The 21,139-nt window shown below is 43.9% G+C and overlaps 1 protein-coding gene and 1 long non-coding RNA gene across 2 annotated transcripts in view; one reads left to right on the top strand and one right to left on the bottom strand.

The window, feature by feature from the left end:
• Positions 1 to 21,139, top strand: part of LOC147747130 (cytochrome P450 4B1-like) — a 156,693-nt gene that overhangs the window by 79,116 nt on the left and 56,438 nt on the right. Inside the window, exon 8 of the mRNA XM_086952388.1 lies at positions 9,699 to 9,889. Coding sequence (XP_086808514.1) covers positions 9,699 to 9,889 — 191 coding nt within the window. The remainder of the gene's footprint in view (positions 1 to 9,698; positions 9,890 to 21,139) is intronic.
• LOC147747131 (uncharacterized) overlaps positions 1 to 21,139 on the bottom strand; it is a 121,600-nt gene that overhangs the window by 71,559 nt on the left and 28,902 nt on the right. The window lies entirely within an intron of this gene.

Raw genomic sequence — 21,139 nt, forward strand, 5'->3', positions numbered from 1 at the left:
GCCAAGCTGATTTGTTTATCAGTAAGGTTAAAGATGGAAAACAATGACGTTGTGTTGATTAAACGCCAAGGCACATAGCCTGAACGAAGATTTTGCAGCGTCCAGCCTAACTGTACAATAGAACGCAATTGTGACTGGCCATGCTGTAACATTAGCAAGTCTTTGTCTATTATATTAATGGCAGATGATACAATATTGTCCAACGAATATATTCCGGAGGACAGAGTCATTAACCCATTGTCCACTACAGAAAGTGATTTTTCCAAATTAATACGATCAATTTCTCGTATTTTTTCAGCTGTTTCAATTTGTGTGACTTTCCAAGCCTCGTTGTAAACCGCATAGATACTGGTCGCTATGAAACGCTTTTGACGCTGTTTGCGTGGTCCCATAATAAAATCGCGCAAATCAGCACCATCTTTAAGTAAAGACAAGTGTTGCTTAATTTCAGCCAGTGTGGATGATTCTAGCCATTCAAGGCACAGCTTCCCTACACTGTATGTTGTTACTATCCCTGGATGTTGTCTCTGGGAGTATCTAGGGTCTTGTCTGGACATTGTTAACCCCTGTGTTTTGTTCAGGAATCTATCTTGACAGTTGTTTGTGTCAGTAGGCCAGATTAACCACTTTTTCCAATAATGTGTTCTGTTTAAATGTAAAATTGTAGTTACGTCTATCTCAATATCTGTTGTTGTATTCTCAGGTATTGGCTTTGGAATAGACGGTTTGTTAAGGTCTTTAATCTATGCTAGGCCAAGACAGGTTGTTTGTTGAATTGTTTCATTTAAAAACATCATTTGTTCTGGGATCATGCAGGCTCTGAATAATGCTTCTAGGCCTTGTACTTGCCAATCTTTTGTACCCCAGATGGTTTTTGTTTCAATGTTTTTTTTCCAATAATCAAAACCAAATGTCATCATTTTTTCATAAAATGCTTCTGAATATATCAATTTAGTATTTGTCAGCATTGTTTTCAATCCTGCTTTATCTAACAGTTTGTAATAAAACGTTTCTGCATCACTGGTGTTAAACCCTGAGAAGTACTGGAATTTCTCATAAAATGTTTTAGAACTGCTTTTAGGTGGTTTAGCACAATGTTCCCATTGATTATACTTAAAAACATTTCTAGGCTGTGCAGATTTATGCAAGTAATGGTCACCATAATGTGTGAAGCAGAACATCTGTTCATAACTAGACGAACCTTGCAAATAATCATGTTCTGTGAATCTAGCTGACATTACTAAATCAGACATCATATTATTAATACTTTCAAAGTCCCAATCATCAGAGAATGTACTAGGTTTTACAAAGTCACTTAAGGAAACCTTGAATTGATGAGAATACTTCAGGATCTCGACCGGACCATAGATTTCATAGTCAGTTTTCTCCCATACTACCCCACCGGGTATTGGAATGGCTGTGACATTTACTGTTGACAGTTCTCTTTTCTTCACGTGGGATGATCTGTGTGGTTTGAGGACTAAGTTGATGTTCTGACTTGCTGTGTCCATTGTATTGTAATAAACTTTCTTAAAATTAAAACTAAAATTAGGCATAGTAGGAGTATGAATACCCCTGAAATAATCCAATGCTCAATCAATGGTGCATCCAGATATACTTCTTTGATTTGTTGAAAGAGTTCTGTTGCTTTTTCTTTAAAAGTCTTTGTTGTTTCTGGCATCACTTCGGGGTTGCTTTGATCCTCAGAAAAGTTGTCGAAGTTGATGAAGTAGCCAGAGGCAGTTCTGTCAATTGTTGGGATTGTTCTTTCAATTTGTCTTTCGGTAGCACATTCTGATGCCACATCATTGTAGACTGGTGTTTCTTGACGAACTGTTTCAATCTGTGTTTCAAGAGGCACGAGTTCCATGGCATTATTGCATAGTCCCTCTCTGTGCACTGCAGGCTGATCGAATGTGATTAGTCTTTCAGTTTGAACCTCTTGGATTGTTGCAAGTTTGGGTATTCTGTTGTTTCTTGGAAGTCCACTGGGCCTACTGTTGATTATAGGCCACATGCTTGTGGTTTTACCAGGTCGATTGATACAACTCTGTTCTCCTTTTTACCAGCAAGGGGCGGTAGTACTACTGATCATGTTCCGTTGATTGCTAAGACAGGCACTGCTTTTCTGTAAGAAGGCCCAAACTCCTTCTTCACGGCTATTTTTTCTCTGACTAGATCCTCAATCTTTGGAATCCAGACAGGCCTTGCTGGGGCTGGTGCTGGTGGTGCCTCGTCAGTGGTAGCTGGCTCTTGCTTTAACTTTATGTTGCTTAAGGATTTTCTTGTTTCATTCAAGTCCTGTAAAACAGCCAAACCGTCTTTGATGTCAAAGTCTGTTTTCTTATCGTCTACCACTGATACCTGACTATCTAAGTCCTGAATTCGCATTCTAGTTCCGAACAATAGTTCATATGGGCTGAAACCTTTTAGAGAATTTCTTGGCAAGTTGTTAAGACTTAACTGGACACTTATTAAATGTTTGACCCACCCAGCACCCAAACCTAATACCTTCTCTGTTATAGATTGCTTTATGTCCCGGTTTTTTCTTTCTACCACACTGTTCCCTTCGGGGTGTGACGGCCAAGAATACCGCAACCCAACTCCCATGCTGGCCATGGCCTCCTTATAAGCTCGAGAGCTGAAAGTAGGACCCTGGTCAGAATGGAACATGGCAATTGCGTATGTGCCGATAAAGACTCGCAGATCATTTATGACCGTTCTGGCGTCAGCCGAGCGCTGGGGCCACATCCATATGAATCTCGTACAGGAGTCCACTGCGACCATGATATATTTATAGTTGCCGTCCCTCTGTAGGGGACCACAGTGGTCCAGGTAAACACATGCAAATGGTTTATCTGAGATGAGAAGGGGTGTCTGTGCTGGTCGTTTTATAGTTGATACTTTCATTCTTTGGCATATTTCGCATTCTAATACATACTTCTTAGTTTGTATTCTTATGCGAGGCCACCAATATCTCTGCTTTAATAGTGATATTGTTGCGGAAACGCCAGCGTGTGCAGAAGCAAGCCCTTTGTGTGCCGCTTTTATTAGTCCTAACCTGTGTTCCATGTTTGGAATTACTCTATCCCCCACTCCAGGGATTCGAGCAAAAGGAACATTATTCGTATCTGTTAAATATAAGTACTTTTCTGGAAAGCCTTTTGGGAGTGTTGTATTATCATCTTTTACTGACGCACTGACAGCTTGTAGAATGTCACTGTCTATTTTTGTTTGTGACCGAGTAATCGCAGCTACGGAAGCCGTTTGCACAGCTGCCTTCGCGGCTTCATCAGCCAATGAATTCCCTGCAACGTGAACGCCATCACGTTGATGACTCAGAGTGTGTATCACGTGAGTCTTATGTAGTTCTGTCTGTAAAAGAACTACTTGTTCCCAAAGCATTTTATGCTTGATTGTGCCACCTTTCACATCTTTGAAACCATTTTCCACACAATTCTGCAAGTATTCATTATAATATTGTACGCAATAATAAGAATCGCACACTATTAGTGTGGGGAATTCGCGATCGGTATTTTCTAGCGCCATCTTAAATGCTACCAATTCAGCTCGTTGAGCTGAGCAATCTCCTAGAGATTGTGTTTTAGTGACCATTGGTCTAAATTTTCCTTTGTCCCAACGACCTTTAACAATCGCGCACGCAGCACTGTAAGCTTGTTTGCCCCCAACTGCGGGTTGTGCTGATCCGTCAGTATATATAATACTTCCATATTCTTCTAGAGGCAGTATTTCAATTGGCAGAGGACATTCATATTCATATTGTAAAAATTCCTGTGTCTTTAAGTTAGGATCAAATTCGTAAACTACGTCTATTGCAGCAAGAGAATTAACCCACTGGATCCATCTTGGATGCAAAGCTTTAGCATTAGGAATGCTTGCTTTAGTTACCGCTTCTAAAGCCGTAACGATTATTATTCGTTTACCTTGTGCTAGGGCCCTTTCTTTTGCTACAGCCGTCTGAACCGCAGTTAGAATTTTCTCAGTTGAACTGAATTTTATTTCAGCCTTTGTGTACAAATGTGATTTGTAAGCTATTGGTACCTTTTCTCCCTCATTAGAGGTCAGGTACGTGAATCCGCATCTTCCTGGGATGACTCGGATTACAAGATTGCGTGTGTTGTCACGTGTATCTAATTTTGTTTTTGCTAACATGTCTGTTTGCAGTGATCTCAAAATTTCTGTGTGTTTCTGAGTCCAGGTGATTGGTTTAAAATCAGGTTTAATTAGTTCGTAGAGAGGTTTAACCCTCTCTGCGTAATTTAGAATGTAAGTTCTACCGAAATTCAGGAAGCCTAGAATCGATTGTAAATTCTTCAGCGTTTTTGGAGCTTGGAGTACAACGCACTTCTCTAAGAAGTTGTCCGCTAGGCTTTTCCCTTCACTTGATAATTTGTATCCTAAAAATAATACTGTCAGATGGGCAATTCGAGACTTTTTAAAGTTGAATATGTAACCCTCTGCTGCGAACCCAAGTATAATGGTGTTCACTCTTTTCAAGTGAGTCTCCAAGTCGTCGTCTGTGAGATAGATATCATCTACGTAAGATAATGCTTCATCATCATACATTTGTAGTAACTCTGTTACTCTAGCTGAGAATAGTCCTGGGCTGTTCTTGAATCCCTGTGGGAGCCTACAGAAATTTTTCTGAGACCCCATTACTGAGAAAGCGGTCAAGTATCTGCTTTCTGGTGCAATATTTTGACAAAAGAAACCATTAGATATGTCTAATGTCCTTTTATATTTTTTCCTAACTATGTTATTCATTAGTGCAGCACTATGTGAATTTTGTACTGCAAAAGTTTTGCAAGATGCATTAAGGTGTCTGTAGTCCAAAACTAGACAATATGAATTGTCTGGCTTGGAGACAGGAAACAAAGGATTGTTCATTTGAGAGGTGCATGTTTCAATCACCCCCTGGTATTCAAGTTGATCTAAAATCTCCCTGACTTGTTTTTTTAGCTTCTTGCTTAATGGGATACTGCCTTTGTGCAGTTGGTTGACTTTTTAACTGGATTTTGTGAGGAGGAGAGTCCTTATCCCATCCTACATGATTTTTATATAATGCTGGTGCCTGGGCTACTGCCCATTTTCTTGCATAAGTATATTTTTTGTGAATCGGAATATGATTCGAGAAGGCAGGCATAATCATTTCTTCGCCACGAGGGCACTCCCTGACAAACTCTGGGGGCCAATCTTTTTCAGCTAACAGAATATCATAGGCTTTTGAGAGTTTATCCCAAAATAGACCCCTTATTTTCCTAGTCTTATCACCCTCTATACGCAATGTTATTTCGTATATTTTATGGGGCTCGCTAAGTCTGGTGTCGGCAGTTTCAACCTGAATGTATTCATTTGTGTCCACTGTCTCCAGATGACTCATCAGGATCTTGCGGGCTATACTGATTTCTGCTGCACTGTCTAGCATTGTCTGTGCCCACTCCCCGTTTTTCAACTGTGTCCTCAGTATTCTCGGCATGGTTGATTACTCTAATACTGGCTACCTTCTTTCTTGGAAATTGTAACTTTTTACTTTGAGCAGGTTCCTTGTCTTTGGACTTGGTGTGCTCTCCTGGGTCTGACCGTCCTCTTCTTTCCGATTTCTGCGAAAAAGATCGAGAGGGACGTGTATCAATACTTTGATATCTATCAGGCTTTTTCAAATTATCTCTATTTCTAAGGTTGTATCTTTTCTCAGAGGGCTCCCTCTGGGGAGACTGGTGTTCTCGAGTCGGAGTTCTTTCCCTCCGTCGAGAAGACCTTCCTCTGGACTGGAAAACTTTTTCCTTGGGAGTGGATTGTTTATTTCTATCCCAACTCTTTTTAGGAGTGTTTGAATTATTTTTAATAAATAATTTTTCAGGATTTTCGAGCAGTTGGGGTTTTACTGGTTTCCCACCCAAGCTGTCTCTACCTAATTCTTCATAGCATTTCTCTATGATTCTGGCAAGCTCAATTGGTTGATCTGTTATATCTGTTTCCTTCAACTTCTGGCGGATCGCCACAGATGCTGCTTCTCCTTTTATGTTGGCTAGTAATATAGCCGAGACCTGATTGAAGTCTTTCAGTAATTTCATACCAAGAGTTAAAGCAGGTTCTGGACCGTATTCATTTTGAATCTGTTTTAGCACATCTGGTATTACCGCCATAGACGGAACACCATGTGTTTTTGTGTAAATGGAAGCAAAGACTGTACCCCAAGTGTCACAGTCCTCCACGTGTGGTGCGACCCCCATTGGAAGGCAGATGGTCAGAATCCTGTGTTTCTCAATAGGGGTAGTATTCGGAAATACTGCCTCTATTTGAGTGATTTTCTGCGCTAACCAGAATGGAATTTGTTCCCGTTTTATGGGTGTTTTACCAAGACATGACTGTATGTTCTGTGGTGTAATTTTATTGGTGTTCCCCTGATGAGGGGTCAGCTGTGGTGTATTAACAGCTGTTTGGACTGTTGCAGTCCGCATTACATATTGGACTAATTGCTTATGTATTTTAATTAGTGTTTTTAGCTGTGCTAAAAGTTCTTCTCTAGACATTTTATCAATGTCCGGATGTGGTGTGTAGCTGGCTAGAACCGGCCACGTTGCTCCTGGTCTACCTAGTGGACCGAGCCTGGTAATATGATCATTATGTTTTAGGGCGCCTTTAAACCAGAGCAGGTGCTCTTGGTATTTTAATGGGATTTCAATCTCCTCGAAAGGAGCGTACTCTTCTGGTGGATCCCCTACTATATAGTAGTGGAACTCGTGTGTTGCAGCGTTTGCCGCTGGAAATTTTATCCATGAATAGAATACCTCTGTCTGCCGATATTCGTGTGCCTCTATCACAAAGACGACTGTGCCACCTTGTGTGGTCAGTCCATTTTCTATAAGTTTTGACGTTATAGATTTTCTTAAATGTGCCGGGATGATTATTGCACCCGGTTCAGTAGTCCCGTCGGGACCCTGCTGAGTCGCATCTACTGCGGCATTAGTTCCGTTGTTTTCTACTGACATTTTATAAATGCAGGTTTTGCAGAGCAGGTCTCCAAGGAGACAAAGATTAGGTGCACAATATTTTGGAACACTGTATCCTTCAACGTTGAATAAACCAGAGCTTTACATAGGAATCTCTTCCTACTAAGGTCGGGCGGATTTTAACCTTTCACCCACTCCAGACGTCTGTTGGAGTATTTACGGGAGAAAGGGGTCTGTGTGAAAAATGCACGACTGAGTTACTCTAACATCTTGCGTTAGTTTATCGCTTTACCAAACGTTTGGGCGCCATGTAGTGTAGTTCCTATTTTCCCAATAGGCCCTGCGCATTGGAATAACATAAACAGTAGTATCGACGTAGAAGTGCGGATCTTCCAGGCCTCTACTGACTATGCTAAACTTAATTGGGTTTGTTACCAACTAGCTCAGAGGTCACTGGAAACTTTCTTGACTGAATAGGAAGTGATCAGCTCCCCTGGCACAGCCAAGAAGGGATTCAGTTTTCCAACAACCGTGTAACATGACAACTTTGCTCCTCAGATAAGAGTCAATCTCTAGAGTCGTGTGAAACAATAGACAGTTATTTTACTCAGTCAGTTGTTGTGCAGATTACTTTCACAATATGTAGAGAATAGAGAGACAGGCGTTTTCAATAAAAGGTATTATTTATTGAACAGTCTTTCTTCTCATACAAGAGAAATGAATTGCCACAATTGCAAGACTTGTTACTATAAAAAGTGCGTACAGTAAAATGAGGATTGCGAAATAATACTGTAAAAGCATTGATATGGTTTCTTAGCCATACAATGGTTTAAAATGAATAAAACATATATACATTCATATATACATTAGCTAACGTACTCAACTGGTGCTTCTAACTACGCCTACCCCAGTGTACCTGACCTAAGCCTAACACGTGGAAGGGAGTAAGTAATGAGCTTTAGTTAAGTTGGTTTTGCCAAGGTTTGCTTCAAGAATTCTCTCTAAGGGTTTAGTCAACACCATACCTCTGGAATAGAATGTTGGAGGTCTGGTATCTCCTTCCAGGGACTCGATATCCCAGTCACTCGCAAGAGTAGGCTGGAAACGCCGGAGCTGGGTTTCTCGGCAGGGGAAAAGACAGCGTCTTTCTCAGCGCGTCAAAGAGGAGGAGGAGGGGCAGCGTCCGCGGGCTGGTTGCATCTGCTGGGCTCTGTAAGGGACGGCTGTTCAGCTCCTCTGTTCACCACACCATCGTTCGCTCGTTTGCAGCGATAGCATCAGTATCAGCGAGACAGCGATATTATCGAGGCAGCTAGCTAGCATTTGCTTAAGGCAACGTTGGTAATATTTATACCTGAAAGGTGCCTTGTTTGACGTAAGTTTTTGGACATAAGACGTCAATAAAGATGTCACTAGGAAGTGATCATCTCTCAGTGCTCATTAGAGTTCTATTACTAATCAAAACATAGCAAGCGGGGCTTTCCCAGGTTGCTGAGTTTTTATCTTGTTGAAGAACTCGGAGTGTTAATCTAGGAATCTTAGATAGTGACTTCTGCTGTGTCATTTGCACTAATGAGCTGCAAAGGAAGTTGCAGAGGAAGCGATTCTGAAATGTGGCTCTGTTCGTGTGAGGCCAGAGATGAGTTTCTGAATATTGCATTTGATCGGTTATGCCAATATAGGGGTACAAAGGGATTATAGCCGTATAGGGGCATAAGGTCACAGTATCGATCAGGGTCCTAGATTAGAACCCGACAGATTATAGGCCCTGAAGAAGTCTACTGTGCATTACGTTGCATGACGAAACACATGTTGGCTGGTTTTCTGACACTATACTTAAGATCAAGCTGTGTCTTGAAATCTTTACCTGGCTACAGTTGACAGGTGACAAACTCGAATAAAGAATTTGAATTTGACCTTTATTCAAAAGTGTCTGGATATTTGGACAATGTAAATGACTATCAGTGTGCTCAGTGTGACTTTCATCTGCAACTGTACTATGTTTGGCTCGGGGAACTCTATTATGAATGGCCTTTAGTTTTTGCCTTATTTGTCCTGTATCCACAGATGCAGAGCTGAACAAAAGTGGATTTTCTTGCAAATTAAACATGATGTAACTTGTATTGGTCCGGTAACGTTCTTCTGCCCAGCCGTATGCCAAGGAGAAGTAACTCCCATTGGCAAAACCTTCTCCCTCCTAACATGATGAAGTAGAGAGACCTTGCCACTAGTCGCCCATGGAGCCTTCTTTACTTAGGAAAGTGTTGGGGTGGGTGCATCAGGGCTTCAGGGTTGAGAAATGAACCCTAAAACTCCTGAACCCCAATTGAACACACATTTCTAGTCAGGAAGTTGCCTCAATCACTCAGCAAAACTACCTAGTCAGGCAAAATAAATCCATCTACTTTCTGACACACCCAGGCTGGCAGTGCCTGTCCATCCCTAGGAATGATGACGCAAACCATTTTCCATACCCCAGACAGACCTGCTAGGCAGGCCTGCTACTACACTGCCATAAGTCTGCCAAACAATAACAGGCAGGGGTTCTCTTCCTAAACCCTGCAATCAGAGGTCTTATAAAGCATAAAACACACATTCAAATCAACATCACTCTCATACACCTGTAGCACATTCTTTCAGGGCTGACTCCTGAAGCTTAAACCTGATAGAGTTGCACTCTAATATGTCTAATATGTTTGTAACCAAGAGTCTGTGAACTCCTAGGATGAAAATGGAGAATTGTTATCGGACGAAGATCTGCGTGCTGAGGTGGATACCTTCATGTTTGAAGGCCATGATACGACATCGAGTGGCATCTCCTGGATCTTATACTGTATGGCCAAGTACCCGGAACACCAAGAGAAATGCAGACAAGAGCTTAAAGATATCATAGGAGACCAGGACACAGTGAAATGGTGAGATTTGAATGTGTTGCCTGTTTAATGAAGATAGATATCTTAATTTTGGGGGGACTTTAGTGTTACTAACAGTGCAGTAATCTAGTGATAGCACAGATTTGGGCTGTATCTAAATTATCGGTGCAAGGGTGCCTGCATTGGCACTAGGATGCAGATTGTGAGCCACCACAGACAGAGAACAGGAATGCGTTCAATATTGGTAAATATGGCATATTCCTACTTTCTTCCTTTCACACAGTGCAGTAAAATGTCTTGCTGCATTATGTTGTGTGAAATATGGATAAATCAGCAATATTGTGTCAGACAGCCAAACATGTGAATGACTGCTTTTGAGCACTTTAACAGAAGCAGGATTGCATAGGTTTCCGAACGCAACAATCCGTGGTCCTTAGGAACTAACTGTCAATTGGTTCTGCCATTGGTTTACAGCGTTCATGCTTTAGCCATTGCAAAACCTGCAGCAAGATTACAGTTTTTCAGACAGAATTTGCCTTTTGCCGACTCGCGGAATATTTGCCCCTGTCTCTAGGTATTCATTCACAAACAGAACTTGCATGCTGGAGAAGGTTCATTCTGACAGCACACTTTTTTCACTCCTTTCTGCAGCTCAGTGCTGAATGATAATGCTATGAGAATGGCTGAGCCACTTTAGGATTTGTTGGCTCTCACGAGCTATGCGGGGGAGGGACATGGGCATAGTGATGTTATCTGACCCACAACTTGTGTGGCTAAAGGCTGCTTTCTCCAGTGGTGTTTAAAAGGCATATTCAGAGAAAAGGAAAATCATAGAAATCATTAAATTCTTACCCCTAAGATAGGGGTAGATTTGAATTCATGTGTGGTAACTTCCATCCCCTGCATGAACGTTGACATACCAGGGCCTCCAGTGCAGACAGGCCTCCTAGCGCCCCACCTGCATTTATTCCCAATTTGAGCATACACAGATTGTGAAACAAATTGTGTATCTGAGCCAATATTTCGTAGAACGTTTATTTTACAAGCTATGAGAAAGAGAAAATCATTCCTAATCCCAAAATGAAGGACTTTGGATAACAATATGAAAACACACATTCACAGAGTCTCCCAAGGTTGAGGTAAAAACACTGCTTGTCCTTTGTTGATTAACTTTGAATATGAGTAAAGCATAAATCAGTTGCCACAAGTTCAATGAGAGTTTCTTCAAAGTGGCTCAGACAAGGCTGCTTCTATGTATTGGTTACAATCAAAAATACATGAGTTGTGTGGGTTCCAACAAGCAGGGGCTATGCATGATACAAACATTTCGTTCACCTAAGGAGTTACATAGTATAACAATAAAATATAGAGATACAGAGAAAATTAGATGTTTGAGGCAGTTACTGTCCATTAAAGAGTGCCAAATAATGAAGCCCTCATTACAAGTGACAAAGAACTTTAAATAGTTGAAATACATCCTGTTACTGCTCACATCAGCATTATGAGGTTTGAGAGGTTTGAAGTCTTTACTGCACCTGTTAAATGCTGGGTGCAATAACTCTATGACTCTACAGTAGGCCTGGGCAGAGTTGGCAGAACCCCGTGAAGTGCCCCAAAAATCCAGCCGCCCTGTGTGCAGTTCTGCAAGCTTCAGAGTGCATTACATTGTGCCATTCACACTGATGTTTAGTGCTGGGTGTTTGTCATGCACTGTAAAATCAGCAGGAACTGCACCATGCGCTGCACAAGAGGGTGCTGCTTCTTTCTGCTGCTCTAGTAGAAGTTCTACTCAAGGGGCAGCTTCCTCAAAGCAATGGGAGGTTTCGCAACTGCCTGCATTGAGAAATCTCATTGGGAGGAGATCTAGCGTTGGATTTTCCTCACACATGCTCACCAACCTAATTTTGGTGAGCATGGAAAATAACTCTGTTCCGCAAATCAAAGTTTTTCGGAAATTCGCATGCTGCGCGGAGTGCAGAAAAGTCTGCAAACGAAGCAGAGTCACTGACCAGGCCCCCACTACAGTAGGAACGTTCTCCTGTGCCAGATGCGCCTTCTCCTCCACCAGCACGACCACCGCTGTGCCGCAAATCCCCAAACCGACCCCTCAACACACCACACCAGAAGTGAGCCACTGACTCCACTGCCTACTCCTCAACAGATGCTCTATGTGCAAGCACTCCACTGAGTTATGGGACCTCATCTTCAACATCTTCTTCACTGAGACGAGGCTCAACCTGGCATCCGCCGCTGACATCCCTAAAGCGAACTCCGATGGATACAAAATCACCAAGCAGCACCTCACGAACAAGCCAAGAGAAAGAACAGCCATGATCCACAACCAGATCGTACAGTGCACCACTACCAACAGCAATACCACCACCTATGAAACACCTCACCTTTAATCTCCAAACAGACAACAAGACCCCCATCAGAGGCACCCTCGCATACCAACCCCCTGGCCTGTGCTCTAGCTTCTCCAACATAATTTCAGACTTCAGTGTGCAACTAGCCCTGGACTGCAGACTGCATCTTCCTCTGCAACCTCAACTTTCACATCAATGACCCAACCACAACAACACCGCCCGGTTGCTTGATGGTATCAGTATCCTCAGTCTGACCCAGATTGTCCATGACCCCATGCACACCGCAAGACATACGCTGTACCCTATTTTCACCACAAGCAACTGCGTCAAACAGCCAAGTCAAACAACTCGGATCTATGACAGAATTTCGACAGACAGAATTTCGACCTACACAAATATCGGCGTAATTATATCGATAGCAAAAATATAGACGCCCTATGTACAACATGGTAAGTACCAAAATATCGAAAAAATATTATCGATGTTAAAAATATCGTTGTCAAATATATCGATTTTTTGGGATTTAAAATAACATAAAAAATACTGTAAATAATACTTATTAATTACTTAAACATATTTAAATATATGTAATAATGGTAAAAAAAAATATTAATACATATTTAATAAAAAAAATAATATTTAAAAATCATATATAATATATACTTACTTAACAATAATTACTATTCCCACTCCAGTGGATGCAACAGTAGGGAAAACTGACCCTGAACCCTAAAAATACCCCTTTACCCAAAAACCTAAAACTGACCCTGAACCCTAAAAATACCCCTTTACCCAAAAACTGAAAACTGACCCTGAACCCAAAAAATACCCCTTTACCCAAGAACTGAAAACTGACCCTGAACCCTAAAAATACCCCTTTACCCAAAAACTGAAAACTGACCCTGAACCCTAAAAATACCCCTTTACCCAAAAACTGAAAACTGACCCTGAACCCTAAAAATACCCCTTTACCCAAAAACTGAAAACTGACCTTGAACCCTAAAAATACCCCTTTACCCAAAAACTGAAAACTGACCCTGAACCCTAAAAATACCCCTTTACCCAAAAACTGAAAACTGACCCTGAACCCAAAAAATACCCCTTTACCCAAAAACTGAAAACTGACCTTGAACCCTAAAAATACCCCTTTACCCAAAAACTGAAAACTGACCCTGAACCCTAAAAATACCCCTTTACCCAAAAACTGAAAACTGACCCTGAACCCTAAAAATACCCCTTTACCCAAAAAACCAAAACTGACCCTGAACCCTAAAAATACCCCTTTACCCAAAAACTGAAAACTGACCCTGAACCCTAAAAATACTCCTTTACCCAAAATTAATTAATATTACAATTAAATTACTTCCCACCCTATTCCCCTATAAACCCACAACCCGCTCCAGTAGTAAAACATATAATTTACTTAAAAATATACATAAATTATCAATTAATTAATCAATTAATCACATAAAATAATTCATTGCCAATTAATATGTAATTGCAAAATAAATTAATCATTAAAAAATAATTATTTAATTACAAATAAATTACTTCCCACCCTATTCCCCTAAAAACCCACAACCCGCTCTGGTAGTAAAACATATTATTTACTTTTATATATTTTTTATTTATAAAAACATATTAAAGACATATTATAACAATTAATTTAAATACTTAACTAAAATTTCTAACACATATTAGTAAATCGAAATAACTTACATCGATATATATGCTATCGATGTAAGTAATTTCGATATTACTTACCTTAGGGTCGATATTCTGGCCATCGATATTCTGGACATCGATATTCTGTCCCATCGATATTAGCAACTCGATATAAGTGTAAGTCGAAATTAAAGATTCGATATTTTGACTGTGTACCAAACAACTCACACGGACCGATCAATCCATCATCCACTTCAATATCTTCAGCCCCTGCACCTCCAGCCCTTAGATGCCCAGTAAGCATGGGTGAATTTTGCGAATTCGCAATTCGCGAATTTTGCGAATTTGCAATCCGCAAAATTCGCGAATTTGCAAATTCGCGGATTTTGCGGATTGTGTGGGGAATGGCCGGGTGGGAAAACGGTGCACATCGCTAGTGTGAGGGGCAGGGCCAAACGGGCGAGGCTTATATGCAAGTTCACATGCCTCTTGTGTGCATAAGAGGACAGGCACGGATCAGAGAAGCTCGTGGTCACAGGAACTGCACAGGGATGGAGCTCGTGGAAGTCAAATATGCAAAGGCCTCCATCAAGCATCATAGCGAATTTTCGACGATAGATATGGGGAGAGCGCACACCTACCCAGCCTCGACAAAACACACATTTTTTGGGGGGCTGATTAACTTTGCCATCACACCAAAGAGCGCCGGGGTCCCTCGAGTGAGCTGACCATTAAGTGGGTAAAGGGCGCGAAGACGGGGCACACACCACTAGTGTGTGGGGAGGGGACAAACGGACGGGGCTTATATGCGAGTTCACTCTTGTGTGTATAAAGGGACGGGCACGGATCAGAGAAGCTCGTGGTCACAGGAACTGCACAGGGATGGAGCTCGTGGAAGTCAATTATGCAAAGGCCTCCATCAAGCATCATAGCGAATTTTCGACGATAGATATGGGGAGAGCGCACACCTACCCAGCCTCGACAAAACACACATTTTTTGGGGGGCTGATTAACTTTGCCATCACACCAAAGAGCGCCGGGGTCCCTCGAGTGAGCTGACCATTAAGTGGGTAAAGGGCGCGAAGACGGGGCACACACCACTAGTGTGTGGGGAGGGGACAAACGGACGGGGCTTATATGCGAGTTCACTCTTGTGTGTATAAAGGGACGGGCACGGATCAGAGAAGCTCGTGGTCACAGGAACTGCACAGGGATGGAGCTCGTGGAAGTCAATTATGCAAAGGCCTCCATCAAGCATCATAGCGAATTTTCGACGATAGATATGGGGAGAGCGCACACCTACCCAGCCTCGACAAAACACACATTTTTTGGGGGGCTGATTAACTTTGCCATCACACCAAAGAGCACCGGGGTCCCTCGAGTGAGCTGTCCATCAAGTGGGTAAAGGGCGCGAAGACGGGGCACACACCACTAGTGTGTGGGGAGGGGACAAACGGACGGGGCTTATATGCGAGTTCACTCTTGTGTGTATAAAGGGACAGGCACGGATCAGAGAAGCTCGTGGTCACAGGAACTGCACAGGGATGGAGCTCGTGGAAGTCAATTATGCAAAGGCCTCCATCAAGCATCATAGCGAATTTTCGACGATAGATATGGGGAGAGCGCACACCTACCCAGCATCGACAAAACACAAATTTTTTGGGGGGGCTGATTAACTTTGCCATCACACCAAAGAGCGCCGGGGTCCCTCGAGTGAGCTGTCCATCAAGTGGGTAAAGGGCGCGAAGACGGTGCACACACCACTAGTGTGTGGGGAGGGGCCAAACGGACAGGGCTTATATGCGAGTTCACATGCCTCTTGTGTGTATAAAAGGACAGGCACGGATCAGAGGAGCTCGTGGTCACAGGAACTGCACAGGGATTGAGCTAGTGAAAGTCAATTATGCAAAGGCCCCCATCAAGCATCATAGCTCATTTTCGATGATCGATTTGAAGAGAACCCACACCTACCCAGCCTCGACAAAACACACATCGTTAAGCCTAACTAACTATTTTAGGATGGCGCCGGCAAGCTGCCAGCGCCATCCTAAAATAGTTACTAAATAAACTTCATCAGGAAGGACTAATAGATAAAATAAAGCAGGTGCTCGAGCACCTGCTTTATTTTATCTATTAGTGCTTCCTGTTGAAGCTAACTTAGTAACTATTTTAGGATGGCGCTGGCAGCTTGCCGGCGCCATCCTAAAATAGTTAAAAGTTCAACAGGTTTGAACTTTTGCCCCCGAAATCCGCCGCTCGCGGATCTCGCGGATTTTCAGTAAATTCGCGGGAGTTCGCGGATCGCGAATTTACCGAAAATCCGCGAGCGGAACGGATTATCCGCTCACACTTAATGCCCAGTGCCCCTTACTGCAGCTGGCACAAAATTTCAGAGACCAGCTGGACGGACTCTCTCTAAACCTCCAACCCAGCTGCCACCACCAACTTTGAACAGGGACTTAAGAACTTCAATGCCTGGATCACCCACTGCGCCTACAACATCACACCCATCAAGAACAACAAGCAGAGAAGATCCTCCAAAATTGCCAGCTGACTCAAGAACTCACAACAGCAAAACCTGTGACAGCAAGGATGCCTCCGACAGAGCAGCCTTCAAGACCTCCCTCAACCTCCGACCATGCAGGGCAGCAAAGAAGACAGCCTTGGAACTCACATCAAAGCTAGCACCAACAATGGCAAGGATTTTTTCAACACCATTAAGGAGTTATCCAGCCCAGCTGCAGGTGAAAACAACATCACGTCCTGACAAGAGCAGTGCAACAAGCTTTCCCACTTCTTCCACAACAAGATTGCAACCATAAACAGAAACTTCGAACCAGAGACTACACCCACGGGCTTCCTCAACAGACACGCCCCCACCGTAACTGATATGAACTACAGACTGACCACCTGGAACCACCTCTGGACCCTCCATCATGAAATCCATCCACTTTGGAACTCCCATGGATCCATGCCCAGACCACATCTTCTATCTTGGAAACCAAAAGATTGGCCAGGAACTCACCACCCTTCTGAACATCTCAATCACTTTGGCAACGTTTCCAGGTGCCTTGAGACATGCTGAAGTCAGACCACAGCTAAAAAAAACTGTCTCACCCCAGTGTACTTAAAAACTACCAGCCAATCTCATTGCTCCTATTCCCAGCCCATGACACATCTGGAGCAGAATCAGCTACTTGATGCCTCCCAATCTGGCTTCCACAGCAGTTATAACACTGAGACTGACCTGATTACAGCCACCACCAACATCCAGACCTTCCTCGACTGAGGAGAAACGGGAGCTCTCAACCTCCTCAATTCTCGGCAGCCTTCGACACCTTATCACAGCATATGTTGATCGAGAGTCTCCACCACATCAGCATCCAAGGGGATCACCCCCTTCGTCACTGGGAAAACTCTGAGGATCCACCTACACCCATCTTCTCCAAACTCCAAACCAAAGGTTATCTTCTGTGGTGTACTATAGGGTTCATCCTCAAGCCCCACACTATTCAACACATATATGCCCTCACTGGCCAACATCATCAGATCTCACAGCCTCAACATAATATCCTAAGCAGATGATACTCAACTTATCCTCTTCCTCACCAATGACCTTACCAGCACCATGACCAACTTCCACAGGTGCATGACAAACGTCGCTGACTACATGAAGATCAGGTACCTGAAGCTTCACCCGGACAACATGGTGGTACTGATCTTTGGTAACAACAGCAACCCGTGGACTGACGCCTGTTGTCCCTCAGACCTGGGATCTGCACCCATGCACACCAAATTCACCAGAAACCTTGGAATCATCATAGATAACCAAATCACTATGAAATCACAGACCAACATAGTCTCCTCTGCCTGGTTCCTCACTCTGTGCATGCTACATAAGATCTTCAAGTGTCTACCCTTGCAAATGAGATGCCCCATGACGCAGGCCCTCATCACCTGCTAACTAGACTATGGAAACGCTCTCTATGCAGGAATCGCTGCGCACCTCCAATGGAGTCTTCAAATCCTACAGAACATTGCAGCCAGACTCGTCTTTGACTTCCCTGACAAATCCACATCACACCCCACCTCAAGCAACTCAACTGGCTCCCCGTACAGAAAACATGCCAAGTGGAGCTGCTGACCCACACACACAAGGCTCTAAACAACCAAGGACCCGCCTACATTAACCACCTCCTAAACTTCCACCAGCCATTGAAGATTACGCTCCACCTCCCTATCACTTGCCTTGAGACAGTCATTTCTGAATGAACATAAGGCGAACACGGTATGATAGAGGGCTTCAAAGGAGGATAAATACAAAGGGGGTGAAACCCAAACCCTTATTTCATAAAAGAGGATGTGCTCCCATTGTTTGGATGTTAACTGAGTGGTCATGAGCCTATGATTAAGAACTGCCCAGAAGTGATACAAGGGTGCTGAAAATGCAAGGGAAGAGGCTGCTTTGCTTATAATTATAATAATGCCACATTTGTAAAGGGCAAACTTCTCACCCCTAAGGGTATCTAGGTCCTGGGGGGCCATTGGGGAGATTAAGTGATTGAGAAGTCACATGATGCTGAGTATAGCTGCCGCCGGCACCAGGGGATCAAACCGTGGGCACCGGGGGATCAAACCATGTGCCCTGACCATGTGCCCTGTGCTCCGGAGTCAGCAGCTCTGGCTGCTGCGTCACACCTCTTCCTTCTTGTGTGTACAGAGGAAAGGGTGGAGTGAGCGTCAATGAGCATACGTTTAGACCCAGTCCTGATAAAGAAATGAAGGATGTGTGTGAAGTTGGTGAGATGTACAGTAATGGTTGTTAGTGTAATATACTAAATGGAAAGACGTGGGTTATGTGTAATATACTAAATGGGAACAAGTGGGTTAGAGTAATGGCTGACTCGGGTGCCAGGCACACTGACAGGCAATGAGTAGCTATAGTTAATCAGGAGAAAAAAACAGTAACTTCCTGAGGTTTGGCTAAAGAAGACTGGTAAGTCAATAGTTACAGACGGGTACTTTCAGACCAGTCTTGAATGTAAAGAAAGAGAATAGCACACAGACTAAGGTATATGCTTCCAAGGATGGTTCATTTTTGCTTGGTTGGCCTCATCAGAACGGCTGATGATAAAGGTAGGGGTTGAATCACCCTGACCAAGCATCATGGCAGTCGATGCTAAGGGGAATGCAGGGGATACCCATTGAGAGCATCTTTACTCCAACCTTGGTTTTGTATCTGTCTTACTTTCAGACTGATCTCCATGACACTTCAAAATCTTTAAATTTCTTTACTGAAGGTGTATCTATACTACTAGTATAAAGAGAGAACAGAAACCTTTTGGCAAGGTAAACACGGGAACCACAGCGCCAATCCACACACCCAATACATTGTTGGAATCCTCAGGGTGCGTAGATGGACATAGGCGACATAAAATAAAAAAAAAACGTAAATTAAAATGTCAAAACAAAGTAGTCCCCTAAAACTAGCGCCGGCCGCGACGTAGCGCTGACCGCGACCTAGACGTGATGACGACATGCGGGGAGGAGCGGTGACGTGCGGCGAGGAGTGGCGGTGAAGTCCGGAGCGTGCGGCTCAGGTAAGGCAAAGAGCAGCGAGGAGTGGCGGTGAAGTCCGTTGCGGGCGGCCCAGGTAAGGCAAAGGCAGGCGGGAGGTGGGCGGGAGGATCGAGGCGCGAGGCGGGAGGCGGGCGGGAGGCAGGAGGCTGGCTGGGCAATGCCGGGGTGGGCGGCGGGGGGAGGCGGGAGGCGGGAGGGATGCGGTCTGGGCAATGTCGGGGCGGGCGGGAGTGCACAGAGCCTTAAAATGCTGCACCCAGCCCCCTTCTGCCCCGGGCAACGCTGGGGCTGGCTGCTAGTTTAGATATAAGTGCAGTCTATTTTTAAAGGTGTCTGCATCTGGTGTGTTCAGGCGAATCATGCACCAAATTCCAAAGATATTCCCAATGTATTCTTCTTTCAAGTTGACATTCTGATTTTTGGCTGCACCTGTGAAGAGCATGACAAGACTTTGTTTGATGTGTTAGCCATGTTGGGAGGTCCGTACTGGGAACCGAAACCGGCCCTGGCAAACTGCTCGGCTGGCCCCCCGGGGGGGTGAAGGGGGATTGGGAGTGCAGCCGAGCTGTTTGCTAGCGCTGGTTTTGGCTGATTTTGTTACAGGGGGCTGATATTGCCAATCTCCGGTAACAAAAACGGCCCCAGGGCTCCAACACTGGCCCCCAAACCCTAAAGTAAATACTCCCTCTATTCCCCCGACACCAATGTTATGTGATGTTTTAGCAAATCATTTCAAGGAAAAGATTGATAAAATCTACAGCTCTCTAGGGGTAGGAGAAGCATCAAAGGGGTTGGCCCCTCCTGAGAGGGACCCTTCACTACCCAGGCTCGACTCCTTCACAACTATCACCACAGAGCAAGTGGAAGCTGTGCTGGTGCAGACTAAATCAGGTGCGCCTGGCAGAACTTGCACCAATTTTAGTCCCCTCACTAGCAGAGGTTTGTAACATTTCTTTAGCTACGGCCACATTTCCTAGGAAATGGAAGAAGGCACATATTAAACCTCTGCTGAAGAAGGCGCTGGCAGACGCAGCAGAAATGCAAAATTATAGACCAATTTCCCTCCATCCATGCTGTTCCAAGGTCATGGAGACACTGATAAATCAACAACTTATGGGCTATCTGGAGCAGCATAGTTTATTGGACCCCTTCCAATCAGGATTCCGTGCAGGTCTTAGCGCTGAAGCGGCCTTGGTGGAGGTCGCAGATACTATCAGGATGTCACTGGATAGAGAGACGCCCAGTATGCTGGTGCGCCTAGATCTGTCGGCACCCTTTGACACCATCTCTCACAGTGTCCTGTTGGATAGGCTGCGAGACCTTGGTGCCGAAGGTTTGGCCTGAACATGGCTACACAGCTTCCTTTACAACAGAACACAATGTGCCCAATTAGACATTTGTATCTCACACCATCGCAGTGGACAAGGGGGTCCCTCAGGGTTCCATCTTAAGCCCTACCTTATTTAACATCTATGTGGCTCCGCTAGCTGCCATCATGAGATCTTGTGGTTTTGAGACAATCTGGTATGCGGACGACACTCAGGTGATAATCCCCATCGAGACGGACCCTGCGGAAACCAGAGCAAAGTTTAAGTTCTGCATGCTAAAAATTGCCACCTGGATGAGCAAGAATTTCCTCTAGCTAAACTGCAATAAAATTGAGATTCTCTTATTTGGGAAC

This window comes from Lissotriton vulgaris, chromosome 1_1, assembly GCF_964263255.1.
Source record: "Lissotriton vulgaris chromosome 1_1, aLisVul1.2, whole genome shotgun sequence".
NCBI classification, from domain to species: domain Eukaryota; kingdom Metazoa; phylum Chordata; class Amphibia; order Caudata; family Salamandridae; genus Lissotriton; species Lissotriton vulgaris.